The following is an 18,198-nucleotide window of genomic DNA, read 5'->3' as shown; positions in this document are numbered from 1 at the left end:
ATGACACACACTCCCCACCAAGTATTATGCAAGAGGGAGCAACTGTTCCAGTGTGGTGTAGTGGTTAAGAGTGGTAGACTCATAATCTGGTGAACTGGGTTCGAGTCTCCGCTTCTCTACATGCAGCTGCTGAAGTCTCTCAGCCCCACTCACCTCACAGAGTGTTTGTTGTGGGAGAGGAAGGGAAAGGAGAATGTTAGCCACTTTGAGACTCCTTCAGGTAGTGATAAAGTGGGATATCAAATCCAAACTCTTCCTTGACTCTTTCTCCGTTCCATGAATAATTCTATAAATCTGTATCATGTCTGCCCCAAACTTAAAAGTCCCAAATATTATAAGCTTTCACTTATTTGCATAAATATTTATATGCCAATTTATATGTATACAGTTGTACCTGTTGGGAGATTCATTCCCCATGTGCAGTCATAGGTTTGTTGTGTATCATACGACTGTATATGTTTTCATTCCACAGAGTGGATGTGACGTAGGCAGGATGTTTGTCTTAGTGTGTTCCTAAGTGGGACTGTTGTTCCTTTGTTCTTTCTCTTTGCTGCCTGTGGTGCTAGAGAGAGGGAGTCATGATGAAGAGCTCCGAGTATGTTTATATGTAAATAAAGTGGTTTAGCCAAATGCTGTGCTACTGAGTCTGTCACGCGACTGCGCAAGCCTCTGCGGATCCCTAAAGTGTGCTGGTGCTTCATCACAACAGTCACTGTGATGTTTGGGCTGAAGAACGCTCAAGAAGCTCCCGAATGATCTCCCAGGAGGGAGGGAACATGCCAGTTGGGTATGTGTCTCTGCCATGGCCTTACTCACGAGTAGGCACCCTCCTGGACATGCTGACAGTACCCTGGATCCCGAATGCCTTGCAAGTTGAACATTTTGGCTCCCGAACACTGCAAACCTGGAAGTGAGTGTCCCGGTTTGCAAACGTTCTTTGGAACCTGAATGTTCAACACGACTTCTGCTGCTTCTGATTGAGTGCAGGAAGCTCCTGCAGCCAATCAGAAGCCGCGCCTTGATTTCCAAATGTTTTGGAAGTCCAACGAACTTCCGGAATGGATTCTGTTCGACTTCCAAGGTACCACTGTAGATGCAAATGAATAATGAAATATATCTCACCATAGTGGAGAAAACTATGGCCAGGTTCCTACCCTCATCTGGTCGTCTTTGCTTTGGCAAGTGTAAGACAAGAGGGAAAGCTTTTTCTATGTTGTCCTGGGCTTCTTTAGTAAGATTATAGGGCCACTGACTTACCGGGGTGTGAAAGTCAGGAGCCATCCACAAGTAATAAGAACTATGGCAGAGTGAGTGTCAGCAGGTGAGCTGTTAGCCATAATTGTATTTCCATACTAGAAAAGGCTCAGCCTGTTGAATTTCTCCGTGCCGCACAGCTGTTCAAAAGTGCAAGAGGCCTGCTTTTCTCCAGCGCAACCTCTAAACCAGGCTTCCCCAAACTCGGCCCTCCAGATGTTTTGAGACTACAATTCCCATCATCCCTGACTACTGGTCTTGTTACCTAGGAATGATGGGAGCTGTAGTTCCAAAACATCTGGAGGGCCGAGTTTGGGAATGCCTGCTCTAATCCAAGCAAATTATGTTTCATGGGCTAGAGGGGGATATAATATTTAAGATATACAGCTTAAGATGTCCATGCTTAGATAAATTCAAGAGTCGCTAAAAAGCAAGCTGTACATTCTAAGATAATTTGTGGTGGTAATTTATATACAGCTCTTAATAATATGCCAGTCATCGTTTTCTTATTTTAGCAAAAAGGATTTAAGCCTCTGATATTCATATATCCATTTAAGTGTTTGTATCATCAACTCACTCCCACTTGGCCCCTTGGGGGAAGGAAAGCAGTTAACCCCCCAGACTTCCAGTCTACCGCCAGCGCTGCACGGCAACGTCTCCCTCGAGCTCCGAGGGAACGGACTTCGAGAGGGGGAGGGGACGCACCCCCTGAAAGAGCTCCAAATAGGGCTTTCTGGAGACGAAGACTTTGCAGAGCCCAAAAAAGCGACCCCTTTACTCCCCAGTAAGCCTTGAGGAGCTCCGGTGCGAGTGGGGTGTCGCGGGCCATCGAGCGCCATTGTTACCCTCTCGAAGGGAAGCTCTGAGCTGGCAGCGGAGAGCGGTGGATTGTTCCCAAGAAAAAGAAAATTTTGCTGATTTTTGACATCGTGAGTAAAAAGCTTAATTGGCTAAATAATTTTAATGAATTGGTCATGGTGGGAGACTCTAAAAACGGAAGTCGGTCTCCCACATTGATTTGCTTTGATGCAGAAACCTGACCCATAGCAGGAAAGGTGAAAGGAAGCAATCAATTTACCGGGAATTGGACTGTTAAAATGCTCCCCTGAAGCAAGCTTGGGGGAGAGAGGTCTGAACTGAGGTAAATTGCCTGCAAGACTCTTTAAGGAAGCTAAAAATTCCCCCAGGAGGCTGGATCTGGGTCCCTGGAGAGATCAGGGAATGGATTTATAATTTTGTGGTTATCAAGACTGGATTATTTCATTGCTAATTGGACTGGACTAATTTATAGAGAGATACTGAAGAGGTGCTTAAGACTGCGAATTAGAATTTGGAGCCATAATGTAATAATTAAAATGGAGTGGAATAGCCAGAACTGGACTTCAAATGGTGTCTCTTTGGAACTTTGATTCCTGCCACTTCCGGATTTGTTATCTCCTGTTTTCCCATGGGATCTGAGAAGGCAAGACCGATGGCAGACTCAACATCATCACAAGACTTAGACTGGCAGCAGATCTATTGGGAACTTTTGGACATTAAAGATGAACTGGTCAAGAATAGTTACAGGTAGGTAGCCGTGTTGGTCTGAGTCGAAGCAAAATAAAAAAATTCCTTCAGTAGCACCTTAAAGACCAACTAAGTTTATATTTTGGTATGAGCTTTCGTGTGCATGCACACTTCTTCAGATACACTAGAAACAGAAGTGTCAGACCCTATATATATACAGAGGGTGGTGGGGGTGGGTGGGAATGGGAGATGGGCTGATGGGAGTGGTAAACCTGTAGATGGCTGTTAATGGCTGCTGATGGCAGCAATTAGTCCTGGGCTGAGGTGCTAAAGAAAGCTTGATCATGCATAATGAGATAAGAATCCGATGTCTCTATTCATCCCAGGTGCTTCCATGGTTTTAAGCTTGGTAATGATTTCCAATTCAGCAACTTCTCTTTCCAGTCTGTTCCTGAAATTTCTCTGTAATAAAACAGCTGCTTTGAGATCTTGTATAGAATGTCCTGGGAGATTGAAGTGTTCTCCTACTGGTTTTTCAGTCTTATGGTTCCTGATGTCAGATTTATGTCCATTTATCCTTTGGCGTAGGGTTTGGCCTGTTTGTCCAATATAGAGAGCTGAAGGGCACCGTTGGCATTTGATGGCATACACAATGTTAGAAGATGAGCAATTAAATAGTCCTGAGATGGTATGTTGGATGTTGGACGGTATGCTCTGGAATGTGCTCTTCTGTCCAATTTGGTGATCCGAGGGCTGCTCTTCATCTTTTCTTTTGCAGCTTTGAAGCTGCTTAGAAAGGCTCAAAAGCATGAGACCTGCTACACTGTCCGGAAATGCTTCATAAATGCTCCAGGTGCACTTTCTTCATTTCATACAATTACCCAGGAAGGGACAACACATGACATACAGCGACTTCCTGGACCGTTGCAGAAGCAGTTTCAAACCATGCAGCAAGAGCCACACTTTCTAGCTGCTCTAAGCAGCTTTGACTCTGAGAAGGGAAAGGGAAAGGATGGGGAGAAGAGCCCTTGGACTACCTTGTAAGTAGTTTTTTTAAAAGTTTGTTTAGTTTTGCCACAGCCCTTCCGTGATGCAGAGGAGAGCTTTTCCCTGCTGGCACCAGAGTTGTGGAATGCCCTCTGGGCTCACCTACAAGATCAGCAGCTGCATTCTGCTGGCTCGTGAAGACAAGAGCTGTTGAGGCAAGCATTCTCGAGCTTGACCTTCCTGATCTAACTGTTTTGTTTAACTGTTTTAATTGCTCTGCTTTTTAACTGTCTTGTTTCATTTCATTGTCTATTTTAATTATGGATGCTTTGCTGGAACTGTTCCATTGTGCATTTTAATTATTTATTCATGGATTTTTATCATTTATAACTACTTAGAAGAGATTCTGGTATGTAACAACAATGGCAGCATAGTGGGATTCAGTAAACAGTAACAGGATTCAGTTCCATACTATAAAAAGTTGGTATGCTTTTCTTTAATTGCTAAATTCCCCAAAAGGAAAACAAATAAATGAGAGAGGCACCAACAAAGTCTTTATGAAAGGACACACACCTGTAACAGGGAGTAACAGGGAGTATCATCAGCTATGACCACCTTTTGAATTTGAAAACCAGCCCAACCATGATGAAACCAACCTTCATCTCATCCCTTGGTACTTGTTTTCTTGATAGGAACTATATGTGACATTTTGGAACATTAGAAATCCATCTTGACTAGGTGCATTCACTACATTGCAATTTCACCGTAATACTGGAACCCCCAATCTTTCAAGCATTTATGTACTCTTCACGGGACACCCAGCCTTCTGCAGCCTGCTGCCACTTGGCTGCCGAGGGACTCGCTGAGCAGAGCCTTCGCGGTTGCTGGGATCTAGCAGAGCTTGGTTCCCGGTTGCTGCAGAGCTGGTTCTTGTTCTCCCTACAGGAAAACAAAGAGATGCTAACTGCAGAGCTGCATTGTGACCAACTATCAATTGCTAGCGTTGCTCAAATGCATAAAATTTGCCTAAGGTTTATCTAAAACATGATATACTCTTAAGTTTGCTCTTTTTTGCTTTTATTATTTAATTTTAAATTTGAATAGTAAGTCGAATATTAAAAAGCAAGTTAACACATGTAAATAAACACAAGCTGTCAGATCAGTAGTTAACATAGCAGTCCACAGATATCACTCTTACTAGTTAACATAATGAGAGTAATTGTCTCTTGTCTTTCACTCTGTCTTACTGAGGGTCATGAACAAAACTATACTTCACCTAGTAAAGTACAGTATATGGGTAATATTCAATATCAGTCATAGAGTAGACCCAATGGAATCAATGGACTATTCTGAGTATGACCAATGTCAGATAGAACTTTGTTGTTTGAATAAGAAATTTTAAAAGCCAATTTCTTTATGGACTTGTGATGTCAGCCTTCTCTGACCCATATATTTATTAATTTCATCCTATATGCCAGATAACATGTTCTTAGTACGTACCTAAGAAGGTGGATCAGTTTCCCCACCCAATTATGGGCAAGTGGTCATATAAACTGTGGTCATTATGAAATTCTCACTGGGTGCTGCTCCCTTAAGGTAACCAAATATTATTACTAAAGGATCTTTTGGTAAATCATGACCAACAATACTGCCAATAGTATTATTTCTGCCATTAGAGTTCCAGTATTTGTGGAAAGGTTGCAGAATGTGAAATATGAAGCTTGAAAATGCTAGCACTGATCTCTTACTTTGTCCGACTAGTGTTCAATACCATCTGAATAGTAGTTGTGAGCTACAGTCTGACCAAAAATTTAAGGAAAGCAGCACACAAAGCCAGACTGAAAGAGGAGCTCAGCTCAACATCAGCAAACATTTATTGAGAATTCTTATCCTAAACTTTTACAAACAGTAACTATCCAGGTAGCATAACCAAGTCCACCATCCATTGCCTCCGACCATCAATACTCCCTGCAACTGGCAAGGGACCTAAAGCCAGCAGAGCTTCTCTCTGTGTATTCCTCCCTCTTTCCTCACCATACAAAAAAAAATCTTCTCCCTGCTGACATCATTTTCAATTCTTGGCGTAAAAGCGAACTGCTCTGCATTTAGAGATCCTGGGCCTCCTCCAAAATAGCAGGACTATTGAAAGCAACAATTGCACAACACCATAGCTGTCAAGTTTTCCCTTTTCTCACGACGAAGCCTATTCAGCATAAGGGAATTTCCCTTAAAAGGGGGAGAACTTGACAGCAATGCACAACACACATTGAATTTCCGTTAAAAAGCGGACAAGCTTGCACTTCCTGAAACAATTCAGCAACTCACATCCCTCCCAACTGAGGTGGGGCTGAGATTCAAGAACACATTTTGTCTAGATGTGTCAGCTACTCCTCACTGGGTCCAATTTTATGACAAGACTAGTGTATTTCAGCCCGTTCAATAACGGGCGCTAGAATCCTGGGGTTCTGTCCTTGTTGTCGGCAGCAGGGGGGCAGGAACGGAGGAGAAAGCGCTGCTTTCTCCTCCTCCGTTCCTCTCCCCCAGCCGCCGAGAGGAAGGAGACATCCCAGGGTTCGGAGAAGTGCTTGCGCAGCGCTTCTCCAAACCCTGGGACCTGTCCTTGTTGTCGGCAGCAGGGGGGCAGGAACGGAGGAGGAGAAAGCGCTGCTTCTCCGAACCCTGGGACCTGTCCTTGTTGTCGGCGGCTGCTTTCTCCTCCTCCGTTCCTGCCCCCCAGCCGCCGACAGGAAGGACGCGGGACACAAATGCCTACCTCGCCGCCGCTGCTTCGCGGCCTCCCGCCGCTCCTCTTACGGGCCAGGGAGGGTTGTGAGGAGGAGGCCTCCGCTGGCCTCCACCCTCGCTTCCCTGACGTGCCCTGCAGTGAGGCGGTGTCCGGCCGGGAGCGGCGGTTGGAGGAGGTGGGGGGGGGAGAGTGCGCGCGTGCAGTCTCTCCATCCAATCCCTGTGTCCCTGGGGCACATGCGCAGTAACCCAGGGACACACAGGACAACTGGACGCAGAGACACTTGGACTTTATTATATAGGATTCCCACCCCCCATACAATTTGCATCAAAGTCAGCAACTGTGTGGCATTTCAGGGTGAAAACATAGTTCTTCTAGTACAGAATAATTTATCACAATGCTTCAGTAGGGTATATTTCAGATTCCCAAATTAAGAACTAGCAACTATTAAAAGATGGTATTCTATGCTCTTGGCACTGTAATATTGAATGAAGACATATTCAAGCCTATCTACAAATATAATACCGTAAGCCTGCATCGTTCTGCCCGGACACTGAGGTCCAGCGCCGAGGGCCTTCTGGCAGTTCCCTCGCTACGAGAAGCCAAGTTACAGGGAACCAGGCAGAGGGCCTTCTCGGTAGTGGCACCCACCCTGTGGAATGCCCTCCCATCAGAGGTCAAAGAGATTAACAATTACCAGACCTTTAGAAGGCATCTTAAGGCAGCCCTTTTTAGGGAAGCTTTTAATGTTTGATGGATTTCTGTATTTTAATATTTTGTTGGAAGCCGCCCAGAGTGGCTGGGGGAACCCGGCCAGATGGGCAGGGTATAAATAAATTATTATTATTATTATTATTATTATTATTATTATTATTATTATTATTATTATTATTACGCAGGGATAAGTTGCAGGGATAATGCCAAAATCACATGTAGCCAAAGCAGACTGGGTGCAATGGCAGGTGGGAGTGCCAAAGACTTTTCTCCCCAGATGCCAGCCCCCTTCCTGCCCCCATTTTTTATTTATTTTTTATTTTTTGCCAAGCACGTAAAGCTGAATGTGCACAAGTTAAATCATGCATGCAAGTTGCTGGCTTACTGTATTTCCAAACAGCATCCACAGAAGTTACTACTACGCTTATATAATAAAATGTAACACTAATATACAGTAACAATGCATATAATAGCACATTGTGTTGCCAAGGTCTGGCTGCAGCAGTCACCATCACCAGGAAGTGGAGAGAACAAGGTAAAAGCAAATGCTGAGCCTTAGGATTCCTTAGGACTCTGGCTTCCAGGGCTGGAGGAAAGGGGTGGGGGTAGAGGTTGGGCATCTCGGCACCATCTCCCAAGGAAAGCTATACATTTCTTTGTCACCTCACAGTATCACAGAGCTGTGGAGCTGAAAGTGACCACGAGGGTCATCTAGTCCAACCCCCTGCAATGCAAGAATTTTTTTTGCTCCACTTCAGGTGCCCAGTACAGTGATACCTCAGGTTACAAACACTTTGGCTTACAGACTCCGCTAACCCAGAAGTAGTACCTCGGGTTAAGAACTTTATCTCAGGATGAGAACAGAAATCACGTGGCGGCAGAGGGAGGCCCCATTAGCTAAAGCGGTACCTCAGGTTTCAGGTTAAGAACAGAACAAATTGAGTTCATAACCAGGGGTACTTTCCCCCTTTCATAAGAGTCCATCATTATGTAGACTTGAAATTTTTATTCTGAATGTTTCTATCCAAACCCTTGTGCTATTTGAGAAACTTGTTAAAGATCATCCTTTATGTTATATACAAAGAACTCTACTTGAAATCTTACAACAGGAATCAATCCTCCTCAGATGTTACAGTCTATATGGAAATCGGTTTCTATTCCTCCCCAAGCCTTCCTCCTCCCTCTTCCAGAATCCAGTCTCTCTACATGACCCTCAACCATAGGAACCAGTCAGTCATTCAGGGAATCCAGTTTCTCACTAGTCTCTCCTACACACGCATAAAATTGCCAGATACTTTTCCACAGAGGTTGAAGTGGAAGCTGTAGGAGGATTTTCATTTGTACAGAGAGGTAAACCGTTTCTACCTCAAACATGATTAATCCTGATGGCAGGGCCGTCTTGAGCGGATTGCGCGCCCTGGTGCTGAGGGGCGGAGATCGCTCCGCCGCCCACCCCGCCCTCGCAGGGCGCAATAGGTTTCCGCGAGGCTTCGCCGTGCGGCGCCCTCCTTCCCAGGCCGGAGCCCAGCTTACCAGCCCCGCGCCATGGTGCACTGCGCCGCCGGGGGGCTGCGACGAGCCGGGCCTGCATGATGGGGCAGATGGCTTACACCAGCCTTCACCAATTCAGCTGCAAGGTGGATGGATCCCTTGGCCTCCCCAGAGAGCATCACTGCTCCTAAGTGTCTGCAGCTTGCAGAAGCTATTGCTTCCTTCTGCAATTCCAGCCTGAGACCTCCTGCTTCCTGGAGCACACAGAGCACTGAAGGGCAAACAGCAGCCAGTGCAAGCTGCAGATAAAACTGCGGGGGAGCAAGGAAGGGACAAAGAGGGACAGGGCAGAGGAAGGGGTCTCTCTCCTGTGTATATGCAATGGCATTCTGAAGGGGGGGGGGACACACACTAAACATTCAACTTTATACTGCCACACATACAAAACTGCTCCTGAAGGATTTGCCCAACGTTTTCAAGAACACTGAATTCAGGTATCAAAAAGAATGGACAGAACATTTTTAGCCCAAAAGTTTGAATTCTGAAAGCTGAAGATTTCAATGCCGTATCTAAGGATGAACAAGTTATGCAGTCTGAACAGAAAAGGAAACTGTACAAGCACTCCAAGCTCAGTCAGAGCATCTCAGAAAAGTAACTCAGCCAGAGGTTTCCAGAGCACATGGTAGCACATGACAGGCTAATGCATTTGACAAAGGGGCCTCTGCAAATAAGCATCTTGCACACATTGCAATGTTCAGGTGTGTCTGGACCAGGCTGTCATGATCCCAAGTAGCAAAAGGCACATGGCTGGCACAATCCAAAGCAGCAACAAAATAGCTAAATCTATGCATGTCATTTCCTGCTTGGCCCTGCAGTCCTGGGAAGGCATTCCTCTGTGGATGCAACCCATTCTGCCTTCTTGGTCTTGACATGCAGCCCCCTCAGAAATTGCCGGAAATTTGAGTCACCTCTCCTGCCAAGAAGGTGCATTTAGGATATGCACAAAAGAAAATATATCATCTTCCACATTCTCTTAATAAAGTGGTGGTAGTATTAAAAGCTTCCTAGGTTTCCTCCCCCCCAAATGCCATCTCGTTAAAACTGCAATGAACACTACACAGTGTTAATTTTGTATAAGTTAAAGTACTAACCACGTTTACTTGGAAACAGGTTCTGCTGAAATCAATAGTACTTACTATCAAGTAAATGTGTTTAGGACCTGGAAACAAGAGAATAACTTTTTGAAGGGGATTCTCTTTTGGTCACAGAAGGCTGAACTAAAACCCAGTAGGTAACGAACACACACAACCTGCAAAAGGAGAGAACAGGCAGCAAGAAAACTGGAAAGAGCCAGGGGGACCTTGAGAGAGAGGCGAGCAAGCTGCAGCAGGACTGTAGACCACAGCCTTAGTAACTCTTATTCTTGGAGGTCGAAGGGCAGAGGAAAGTGAGAGTGGTGCAGGGATTTTACTGGTCTTGGCAGAGACAAATGGGGGCTCTAATTCAAAGAGAGACACAGAAACAAATTAGAAACACCACATGGTGATAGACACAGAAAAAAAACTTGCAAATGCTCAAATATCCCAACAAATGTTCAAAGATGTATGACTTGAATGCTTTGTTACATAGGGTTATGTAATCATGGCTATTTTTACTCCCCCTACACAATTCACAATTAGTGGAATAATTTTGCACTTAGATACTTGTATTGTGATCTTTTAGCCAGGTTGAAAGGTTTAGGCGGAAACAGGGGCTATATCACCTCTATTTCAATCTCTTCCGTTGTCTTCTTGCAATTCTAAGCCATTATGTAATGTACCAAAAGATGTTGATTTTGTAAATATGAATATGGATTTCTGTGAAATATTTTTTCATAAGATACTAAATGACAGAAGCATAAGCAATACATTGGATCAATTTTGCTCCATTCTACTTACAAAGAGGCACATGCATGGGAGAGAAGAGAAAACAAGGCTCACAGGGCAAGGTCAGGAGGAACCTGGTACTCTTGTGGCACCCTTCATTGTGGCCGTGACCCCACTGACCCACTAGTGCAGAATGCAGAATGAGGGGCAGGCACAGCTGGGGGGGGGGAGAGGGAGAGATTCCTTTGTGCAACAGGGTGAGAAGAGATTCCACAGAACAGGCATTCGTGCTTTTCCCAGACTTTCCTCTGTCTCAAAATCATTTCCTTCTCTCAACAGTCCTAAATCATCTAAATATGTTCATCCCAACCACTGCACAAGACAACTCACTTACGTGTGGTTAGGATTTTGTTTCTGGAGAATGAACTTATACTGTCTTTGTTCTAACTCAATGTAGTGTGGTAAAACTGACACATAAGACCTCTTTAAATAATTATACTATAATAATCATGATGTCATTATTATTCAAGGACTTGCTTCAACTTGTTTTATGCTGCTCTCTCACACAAGGGAAGCCAGTGTGAAACACTCCAGTTGTTAAGGAGTTGCTGGCTGGAGCTGGGGCTGATGGGAGTTGTAGTCCACATCATCTGGAAGGTGCCCAATTGGCTGTCCTTGCCCTGAGCAAGAGTGGCCGACAGATGTTAATGCCTGATGCTTCACATCAGTTCTACCTCTGTGTCAAACCATTCACCGCCTGAATGGCTCCCTGAATGGCTCCCTTTGGTATCTTTCAGGGCTGTTCAGAAACCTCTTAATAGCGCTCAGGCTGTATAAGGCTCTGCTAAAATCTGAAACTAGTGATTTCGTGTCAAAAATACCCAACGTGAAAAAAGAGGCCTTGCTCCCAAAGGATTGGGAAGTGAGCAATAAAACATCTGGGAGAGGGAGGCAGCAAATTATGAGCTATTTCATCTAATGCTTCATCCACCTAAATTTATGGAAACATTACCGAAGAAAGAAGCCCAAGCTTTGTTCAAGAAGAATTAGCATGACTTTTGCAAAGGCAAGAACCGCATCATCAATCCTCTGAGTGTTAACAAGCATGTTAATAGAGGAAGATATTATATACTTTGAACTCACAAATATCCCCCACCATAGTGGCTAAAATCTTCCTCATATGAATCAATAACTGGTCAAAGAACAGGAAAGAGGATAGATGCAGGATATAAGCTGCAGAGTCAGCAAGGATCTGATAGCATATAATACAATCATAAATTAGATAATTTATGATAGTATTCAATGATGGCAAGCAAATAATCCAATGAAGCAGAAAGCTAATCAGTGAGCAGGGAAGGGGAGGTAATAATGAAGAGGCTCCTTAGAAAGAAATTTCCTCCAGACCAGGGGATGGTAAGAAGATACTGTAAAATAAACAGTTCAAACAATTAAAACAGGGTCCTGAAACCCAGAAAGGCATCTAACTTGCAAGTTGAGAAGCTTAAAAAGTTAAAGGGTTTTTAAAAAGCTTTTAAAATAGCAGATAAAACCTTTTTGGAGGTGCAACGCCGAGCTTCTTTATATCGATCCCTGCTGCGCCACCATCTTCCCAGCCAATCTTTATTTGATTTATTGTAAATTATTGCTTATTTCTGGAGCTTTCTTAATAGGTTTTATTGGATTTGCTGGTTTTGTAACTGGATTTGTAATGGCTTTTAGCCAAATACAGTAAATGATTGATTGATTGAAAGTATTTAAGTAATTTGAGTCAGGCTTACAGCAGTTCAATAGGAGTACCGTAAGTAGGGAAAAATAATTTCAACTTCTGTACACTGATGAGGTCTGGACTGGTAGTGATTAACCAGGAAAGAGATTGGGAGGCCGTGCTGCACCTCTCAAAGAAGATGTTGATGCAACCGCTGTGAAAAAGACAAATTCCACACTTAGGGCTATTGATTGTGTCCACCGTCCTTCCTTGAAAGCAGCCCAAAGCTCCCATTAGGAAAGGGACTGCAAATCAAAGTGCCAGTCTTCTAATGCCTTATGTGAGAGGGTGATTGTCTGGTGACCGTAACGTATACAGTGAAAACATGGGTGCCAATTTGGGCCTCTGCCTTCCTACCCTATACAGTGGTACCTCCGGTTGTGGACCCGATCCGTTCCGGGGTGTCGTTCGCACCCTTAAAAGTCCACAACCCGTGTCTGTGCAGCCGCATGACGTCACTCGGCGCATCTGCGCATGCGCAAAGCACAATTTTGCGCTCCTGGGCATGCACACAAGTTACGGATGCGCTGAACACGGAAGTAACCCATTCTGGGACTTCCAGGTTCGGCGCGTCCGTAACCCAAAAAGACGCAATCCGCAGCGGACACAACCCGAGATATGACTGTACATGTAATATGAAGCCTTCAGCTTGCTAGACTGTTTCATCTCGGTACCAGTTTGAGTCTGTAATGCCTTCCATAATCAATTGTGTGGTCGTAGTTGAGAATACATTCTTGGTTGACCCATCTCAAAAGGATACCGTGAAGCTGGGAAAGATGCAGAAGAGGATCACCACATTGGCCAAGGGAGTCGGAACATGATTCCCATGGGCAAAACTAATGTACTTGGAACTTTTTGGTTTAGAAAAGAAATTATTGGGGTGGGAAAGCATGGTAAAAGTTTATTAAAAATTATGCATGTTGTGGAGAAAATGGATAGAATTTTCTTTTAATATTAGAACCAGAGCCATACAATGAAACTGATTGACAGTTAATTAAAAATGACAGCATCATTTCACACAACATGCAATAGACTTATGGAATCCATTCCCAGAAGATGTGGTGATGACCACTAGCTTGGATGGCTTTCAAAAGGAAATTTGTGGAGAAAGAGAGGTCCATTGGGATCTACTGGCCATGGCAGCTACAGGGAACCTCTATGTTTAGAGGCAGGAGGGCCACTGAATCCCTACTGAGAGTGGGCAGTTGGGAGGCACAATCTGGAATACAGACTCAACTGAGCTGGCGTTCAATGCTTCTCCACCTGCCATTTCTATTCTGCAGCCATCAACACCAATGTCTGGGGCTCTAGTTACATTTCTGCAAATAAGTGTCAGTGTAGTAACCTGTGTGCATGGTGGGTGGGTGTGTTCAGCAGGGGGTAGAGGGAGGGGATGGAGAAACAGCAGGTGGAAAGAAAGTTAAGTCAGCAGCCACTTCTCTGTTCCAAGCTTTGCCTTCCAAAAGCTGCTTTTCCACTAACAAAACAAAAAAGGACTATTTTGTGTGCACCATGTAATTTGATGCTTAATTCAGAGAAGCCCCAAATGCTAGGCTGCAGCAGTTGCTCCTCTCCACACAGCAGCACTCTTCTCCTCAATCAGAAAGATGGGAGAGGGGGGAATGAGGACTCTTTGCTTATTTCAATCCCCCCCCCTCAGCCTTAAAAAGCAAGATCTATCGTCCTGACGTGATAAGAGTGCTACAATGAAAGTGAGGAGTAGGTGAACCGGAAGGCAAGATGTGGGCAACTTTTAGCACAGCTCAGGGTGGTAGATACAATATCAGAGATGGGAGAAATTAACAAGCAAGCCCAAACACAGAATAAATCTAGGGGGTTGTATGTGGGACCTTGGCCTTTGATCCATCCAGTTAAGTGGAAGCCATCCAGTTAAGTGGTCTAGCGCTGCAGACTCCAGTACGGACCCGAAGAATTAACAGGTCATATGTATGTGAATGCATGAATGAATGCTCACCAACATGCAACAGAGAAGGGCCCTGAAAGAAACCAGAGGGTGGCCTGTTGTGCTCAGCTCCCCACCTCCTGCAAGCTTGTGTCCTGTTGACCCACTTTCTTTCCTTCTCACACATGTGCCTTCATCTCAACTGCCATGTCTTCCTAGTGGCTGAACAGCTTCCCCATAGTCTTCACAGTTTCTACTGCAAACTCACCTTCTCTGTGCTGCCTTCTAGTACTTACGCCTCATCTCCCTTGTCCTCTGCTTCCCGCTTTATAAAGCCTTGTTTTTGCCCTTCTCTTGAATGAGACTGTAACCCAGAAACCAGATTTCAGTGGTACCTCTACTTACGAATAACTCTACTTACGAATGTTTCTACTTACGAATGGAGCTCTGTCCGCCATCTTGGATGCGGTTTAGATAGGATTTTTTCTACTTACGAATTTTTAGATAGGGTTGCTTCTACTTACGATTTTTTTCTCCCAATGCATTCCTATGGGATTCGACTTACAAATTTTTTCGACTTACGAATGTGCGTTCGGAACACATTAAATCCGTAAGTAGAGGTACCACTGTATATCCAGTGCTAAGCACAAACATGGCCAGAATTGCTGTGAAGGGGCCTTGGCTAAGAACAGATGGTGCTATGACATAAAATAAGGCCACCAAAGAACTACTGCTTCTGGTCAACATAGATATGCTGATTAGAAGCAATAATTCTGAACTATGACAGGCAAAATGTTTGTTCCTGAACTGTAGAAAAACAGTAAACAAGGTGAACAAAATTGTTCTGCTTGTTTGTATCTGCTCTAATAATGTAAATATTTACTGATCTTTCAAATGCTGCCTGAGGAACAGGCATAAAGGTTGATCTGAAATGTATATCATATTGGGACTGCAATGCTCAATGCACTTTGACAAGTCTAATTGAAAATCAAAAGAACTTACTTCCCAAGAAGCCTAGTTAGGATTAGACTGAACGCAACACAAGAATGTACAGTTGCATTTTATTGAAAACTTGCTCAGCGGTGGAGCTTTCCCTGACATCTCCAGGGAAAAGACACACATGAACCCCAGGAGAACAGCTGCCAGTCAGTGTTGACAACACTAAGCTAAATGAAGGGCTGACTCATATCAAGAGGATTTCCTATAGTCCCAGCAATACAATACCTATTACACAGGATGTTATCTACAGCTTAGAAAGTGGATGTTAAAAATCAGTAAAATAAATTCATGCAGAGAGACTGGCACTTATTTTTTAAAGCTTTGGTTTTAATGGATTGTGTGCAAAAGAAGATCAGGCTTGAGTTATATAGAAAATATCAAAGGTCAGAAAATGGACATTTCACAAATTCTAATTTCAACTGCATAGCAAAGAGAGTACTGTAGTTTTAAAAATGGCTTTATACTTTCAAAGATGTATAACGTCAGTCAGATTTGCATGATTTGTACAATTCTCAGTTTGCAACTTGAAAGCTATTAACATATGGAAAGAAAATGATACTGTAGGCCCATCCTAGCAGCTTAACATGTTCAAATTGAGTGTGGAAAATAATCAAAATGTAGGAGAGTTACTCAGATGCTTAAAGATACTCTTATCGTTGCTACTAGTTTTCCTGGCACAAATTAAGCCCTGATGACCCTCTAGTAAGCACCTCTTTCCTTAAGGGATGGGGCACCACTGACCTCGCGCTGGTTCAGGAGCAGCCTCAGCACTGACAGGCCTCTGCCCAGCACACATGGAGCGCAGCATCTGGAAAACAGCCAAGGGTGCCACATTCATGCGCAAAAGGTCCAGCAGAATCCTAGAAGGGAACATAAAGGTAAAGGTAAAGGGATCCCTGACCATTAGGTCCAGTCGTGACCGACTCTGGGGTTGCGCGCTATCTCACATTATTGGCCGAGGGAGCCGGCGTATAGTTTCCAGGTCATGTGGCCAGCATGACAAAGCCACTTCTGGCAAACCAGAGCAGCACACGGAAACGCCGTTTACCTTCCCGCTGTAGCAGTTCCTATTTATCTACTTGCACTTTGATGTGCTTTCGAACTGCTAGGTTGGCAGGAGCTGGGACCGAGCAATGGGAGCTCACCCCGTCGCAGGGATTCGAACCGCTGACCTTCTGATCAGCAAGCCCAAGGGAACATAGGTAGACATTAAAAGTCCAACATGTCCAACATGCGGCTTGAACCCAATATGGACTGGATTTGAATTTGCAGGACATTTTTTTATAACTGTTTCAAGACTAATTGACTGTGGGATAGCTCAGTCAGATTAAGAGTCACATGCTCTACCGACTGAGCTATCCTACAGTCAATAAGTCTTGAAACAGTTACAAAAAAATGTCCTGCAAATTCAAATTCAGTCCATATTGTGGACTGGAGTGGAGACAATGTAGTTTTCAACATACCATTTATCCCCACAATGTGTGTGAGCTTTCTGGTCTGTGGGCCTAAGATGGCCTGTTAAGCCATGTCCACCCGCCCTACACTACACATCATATATGATGCCAGGTGTGAGGCAGGTAATGCTGTAGCTTTGAAACCCCTCACAATCAGATGATTTTGGGTCTTGGAAAGTACTGAACACTAAGCTTGACAATCAGCTGTCTGTCTGCATTTTGTTGGCTGTGCCTTTGCATGCATGGGCAAAAACACACCAACCGACTCCATTATGTCCATTGGCTGACAGGTGGGCAGCCCTACCCATTATAGTGATGATGATTATCATTATTACCGTATTATTATTATTAGCTGCCCATCTGGGTTGGCTCAGCCACTCTGAGTGGCTTCCAACAAAATATTAAAACACAAAAAACTTCAAACATTAAAAACTTCCCTGTACAGGGCTGCCTTCAAATGTCTTCTAAAAGCCAGATAGATGTTTACATGGGGCAGGGGGAGATAGCTCAGTTAGAGCATGGTGCCGATAACACCAATGTTCAATTCCCATACGCTACAACTGCGTATTCCTGCTTTGCAGGGGGTTGGACTAGAATGATGATCCTGAGTGTTCCTTCCAACTCTACAATTCTATGATCCTATGGCTGCCTGAATCCTATGGCTGCCTGAATTCCTTGCTTCCACAGGCTTTGGGGAACTGGTTGCTTTTAGTGAGGCTGATGCTGTTCTGTCCTTGCTATGACTGTCTGTGCGGTTTCAAGAGATCTTCTGTGAGTGAGTGGGTATAATTCTACGAATGCTTGATTGTTTTATTTAATAATGGATTTACACACACCCCTCGAGCTTTTCACCTGTCCTTATTTATCTGCAATCTGCTTGGAGTCCCATCAGGGCAAAAGGCAGGGTGTAAATAACACGTGGCAATTACAGTAACCATAGTTTGGCTTAGCAATGGGGAGCCTTTGATTTTCCCCTCCGGCTTTTGTGTGCCGCCTTTCGCGCAAGAGTCGCGGGGCGGACTACAAAGGCGCGTCACGTGACGCCGCCACCCCCACCCCGCTCACTTGAACACTTCCGGGTCGAGGCCGCTCCCCGCCGCCTGCGCCAGCTCGAACAGTTCTGCCTCTTCCGCCGTGAGGAGCTTCCTCCGGGGGCGAGGCCCTCCGGCCCCCGCCTTCGCCAGCCCCGCCGCCACCTCCGCGCCCAGGCCAGACATCACCCCGCTAGGCGGCGCGAAAGGCATGCTGGGAGCGTCGCCGCGCCCCGACGCCCCGCCCTGCCGCGAAGAACTCTGGGAAGCGTAGTTGGGCGGAGGCGGGGAGGAGAGTCGCGCATGCGCAGTCCGTGCACAAACGCTCGGCGCTGCGTCCTCCTTCCGCGCTCTCTCGAAGGAAGACGCTCCGGGCGGAGGAGCCTTCGAGGCCGCAGGACAAGCGAGGCAGCAGCCGAGGAGCATCCGGAGAGAGGGCGAAGCACTGGGCCCGCCTGAGGGGACAGATTTCTGGGGTGGCTT

The 18,198-nt window shown here is 45.0% G+C and overlaps 1 protein-coding gene across 2 annotated transcripts; it reads right to left on the bottom strand.

Annotated features, from left to right (window-relative positions):
- Window positions 1–4,227: 4,227 nt before the first annotated feature.
- On the bottom strand, window positions 4,228–17,943 carry LOC118078294 (mitotic-spindle organizing protein 2A). Of its 2 annotated transcripts, none has more exons than XM_035102092.2 (4): window positions 17,750–17,943; window positions 15,972–16,090; window positions 10,008–10,196; window positions 4,228–4,686 (listed from the first exon to the last, which is right to left on the bottom strand). In XM_035102092.2, exons 1-4 carry the CDS (start codon window positions 17,926–17,928, stop codon window positions 4,544–4,546), a joined length of 630 nt encoding a protein of 209 aa, XP_034957983.2. In that variant the 5' UTR covers window positions 17,929–17,943; the 3' UTR covers window positions 4,228–4,543. The 2 variants fall into 2 exon arrangements, with proteins under 2 accessions (XP_034957983.2, XP_034957984.2); XM_035102093.2 differs by having other exon boundaries at window positions 10,059–10,196; window positions 17,750–17,942.
- Window positions 17,944–18,198: the final 255 nt, after the last annotated feature.

The sequence above is a fragment of the Zootoca vivipara genome, chromosome 7, assembly GCF_963506605.1.
Source record: "Zootoca vivipara chromosome 7, rZooViv1.1, whole genome shotgun sequence".
Classification (NCBI taxonomy): domain Eukaryota; kingdom Metazoa; phylum Chordata; class Lepidosauria; order Squamata; family Lacertidae; genus Zootoca; species Zootoca vivipara.
Note: the sequence above shows the minus strand (reverse complement) of the source record. Positions and strands in the feature narration are given on the sequence as shown.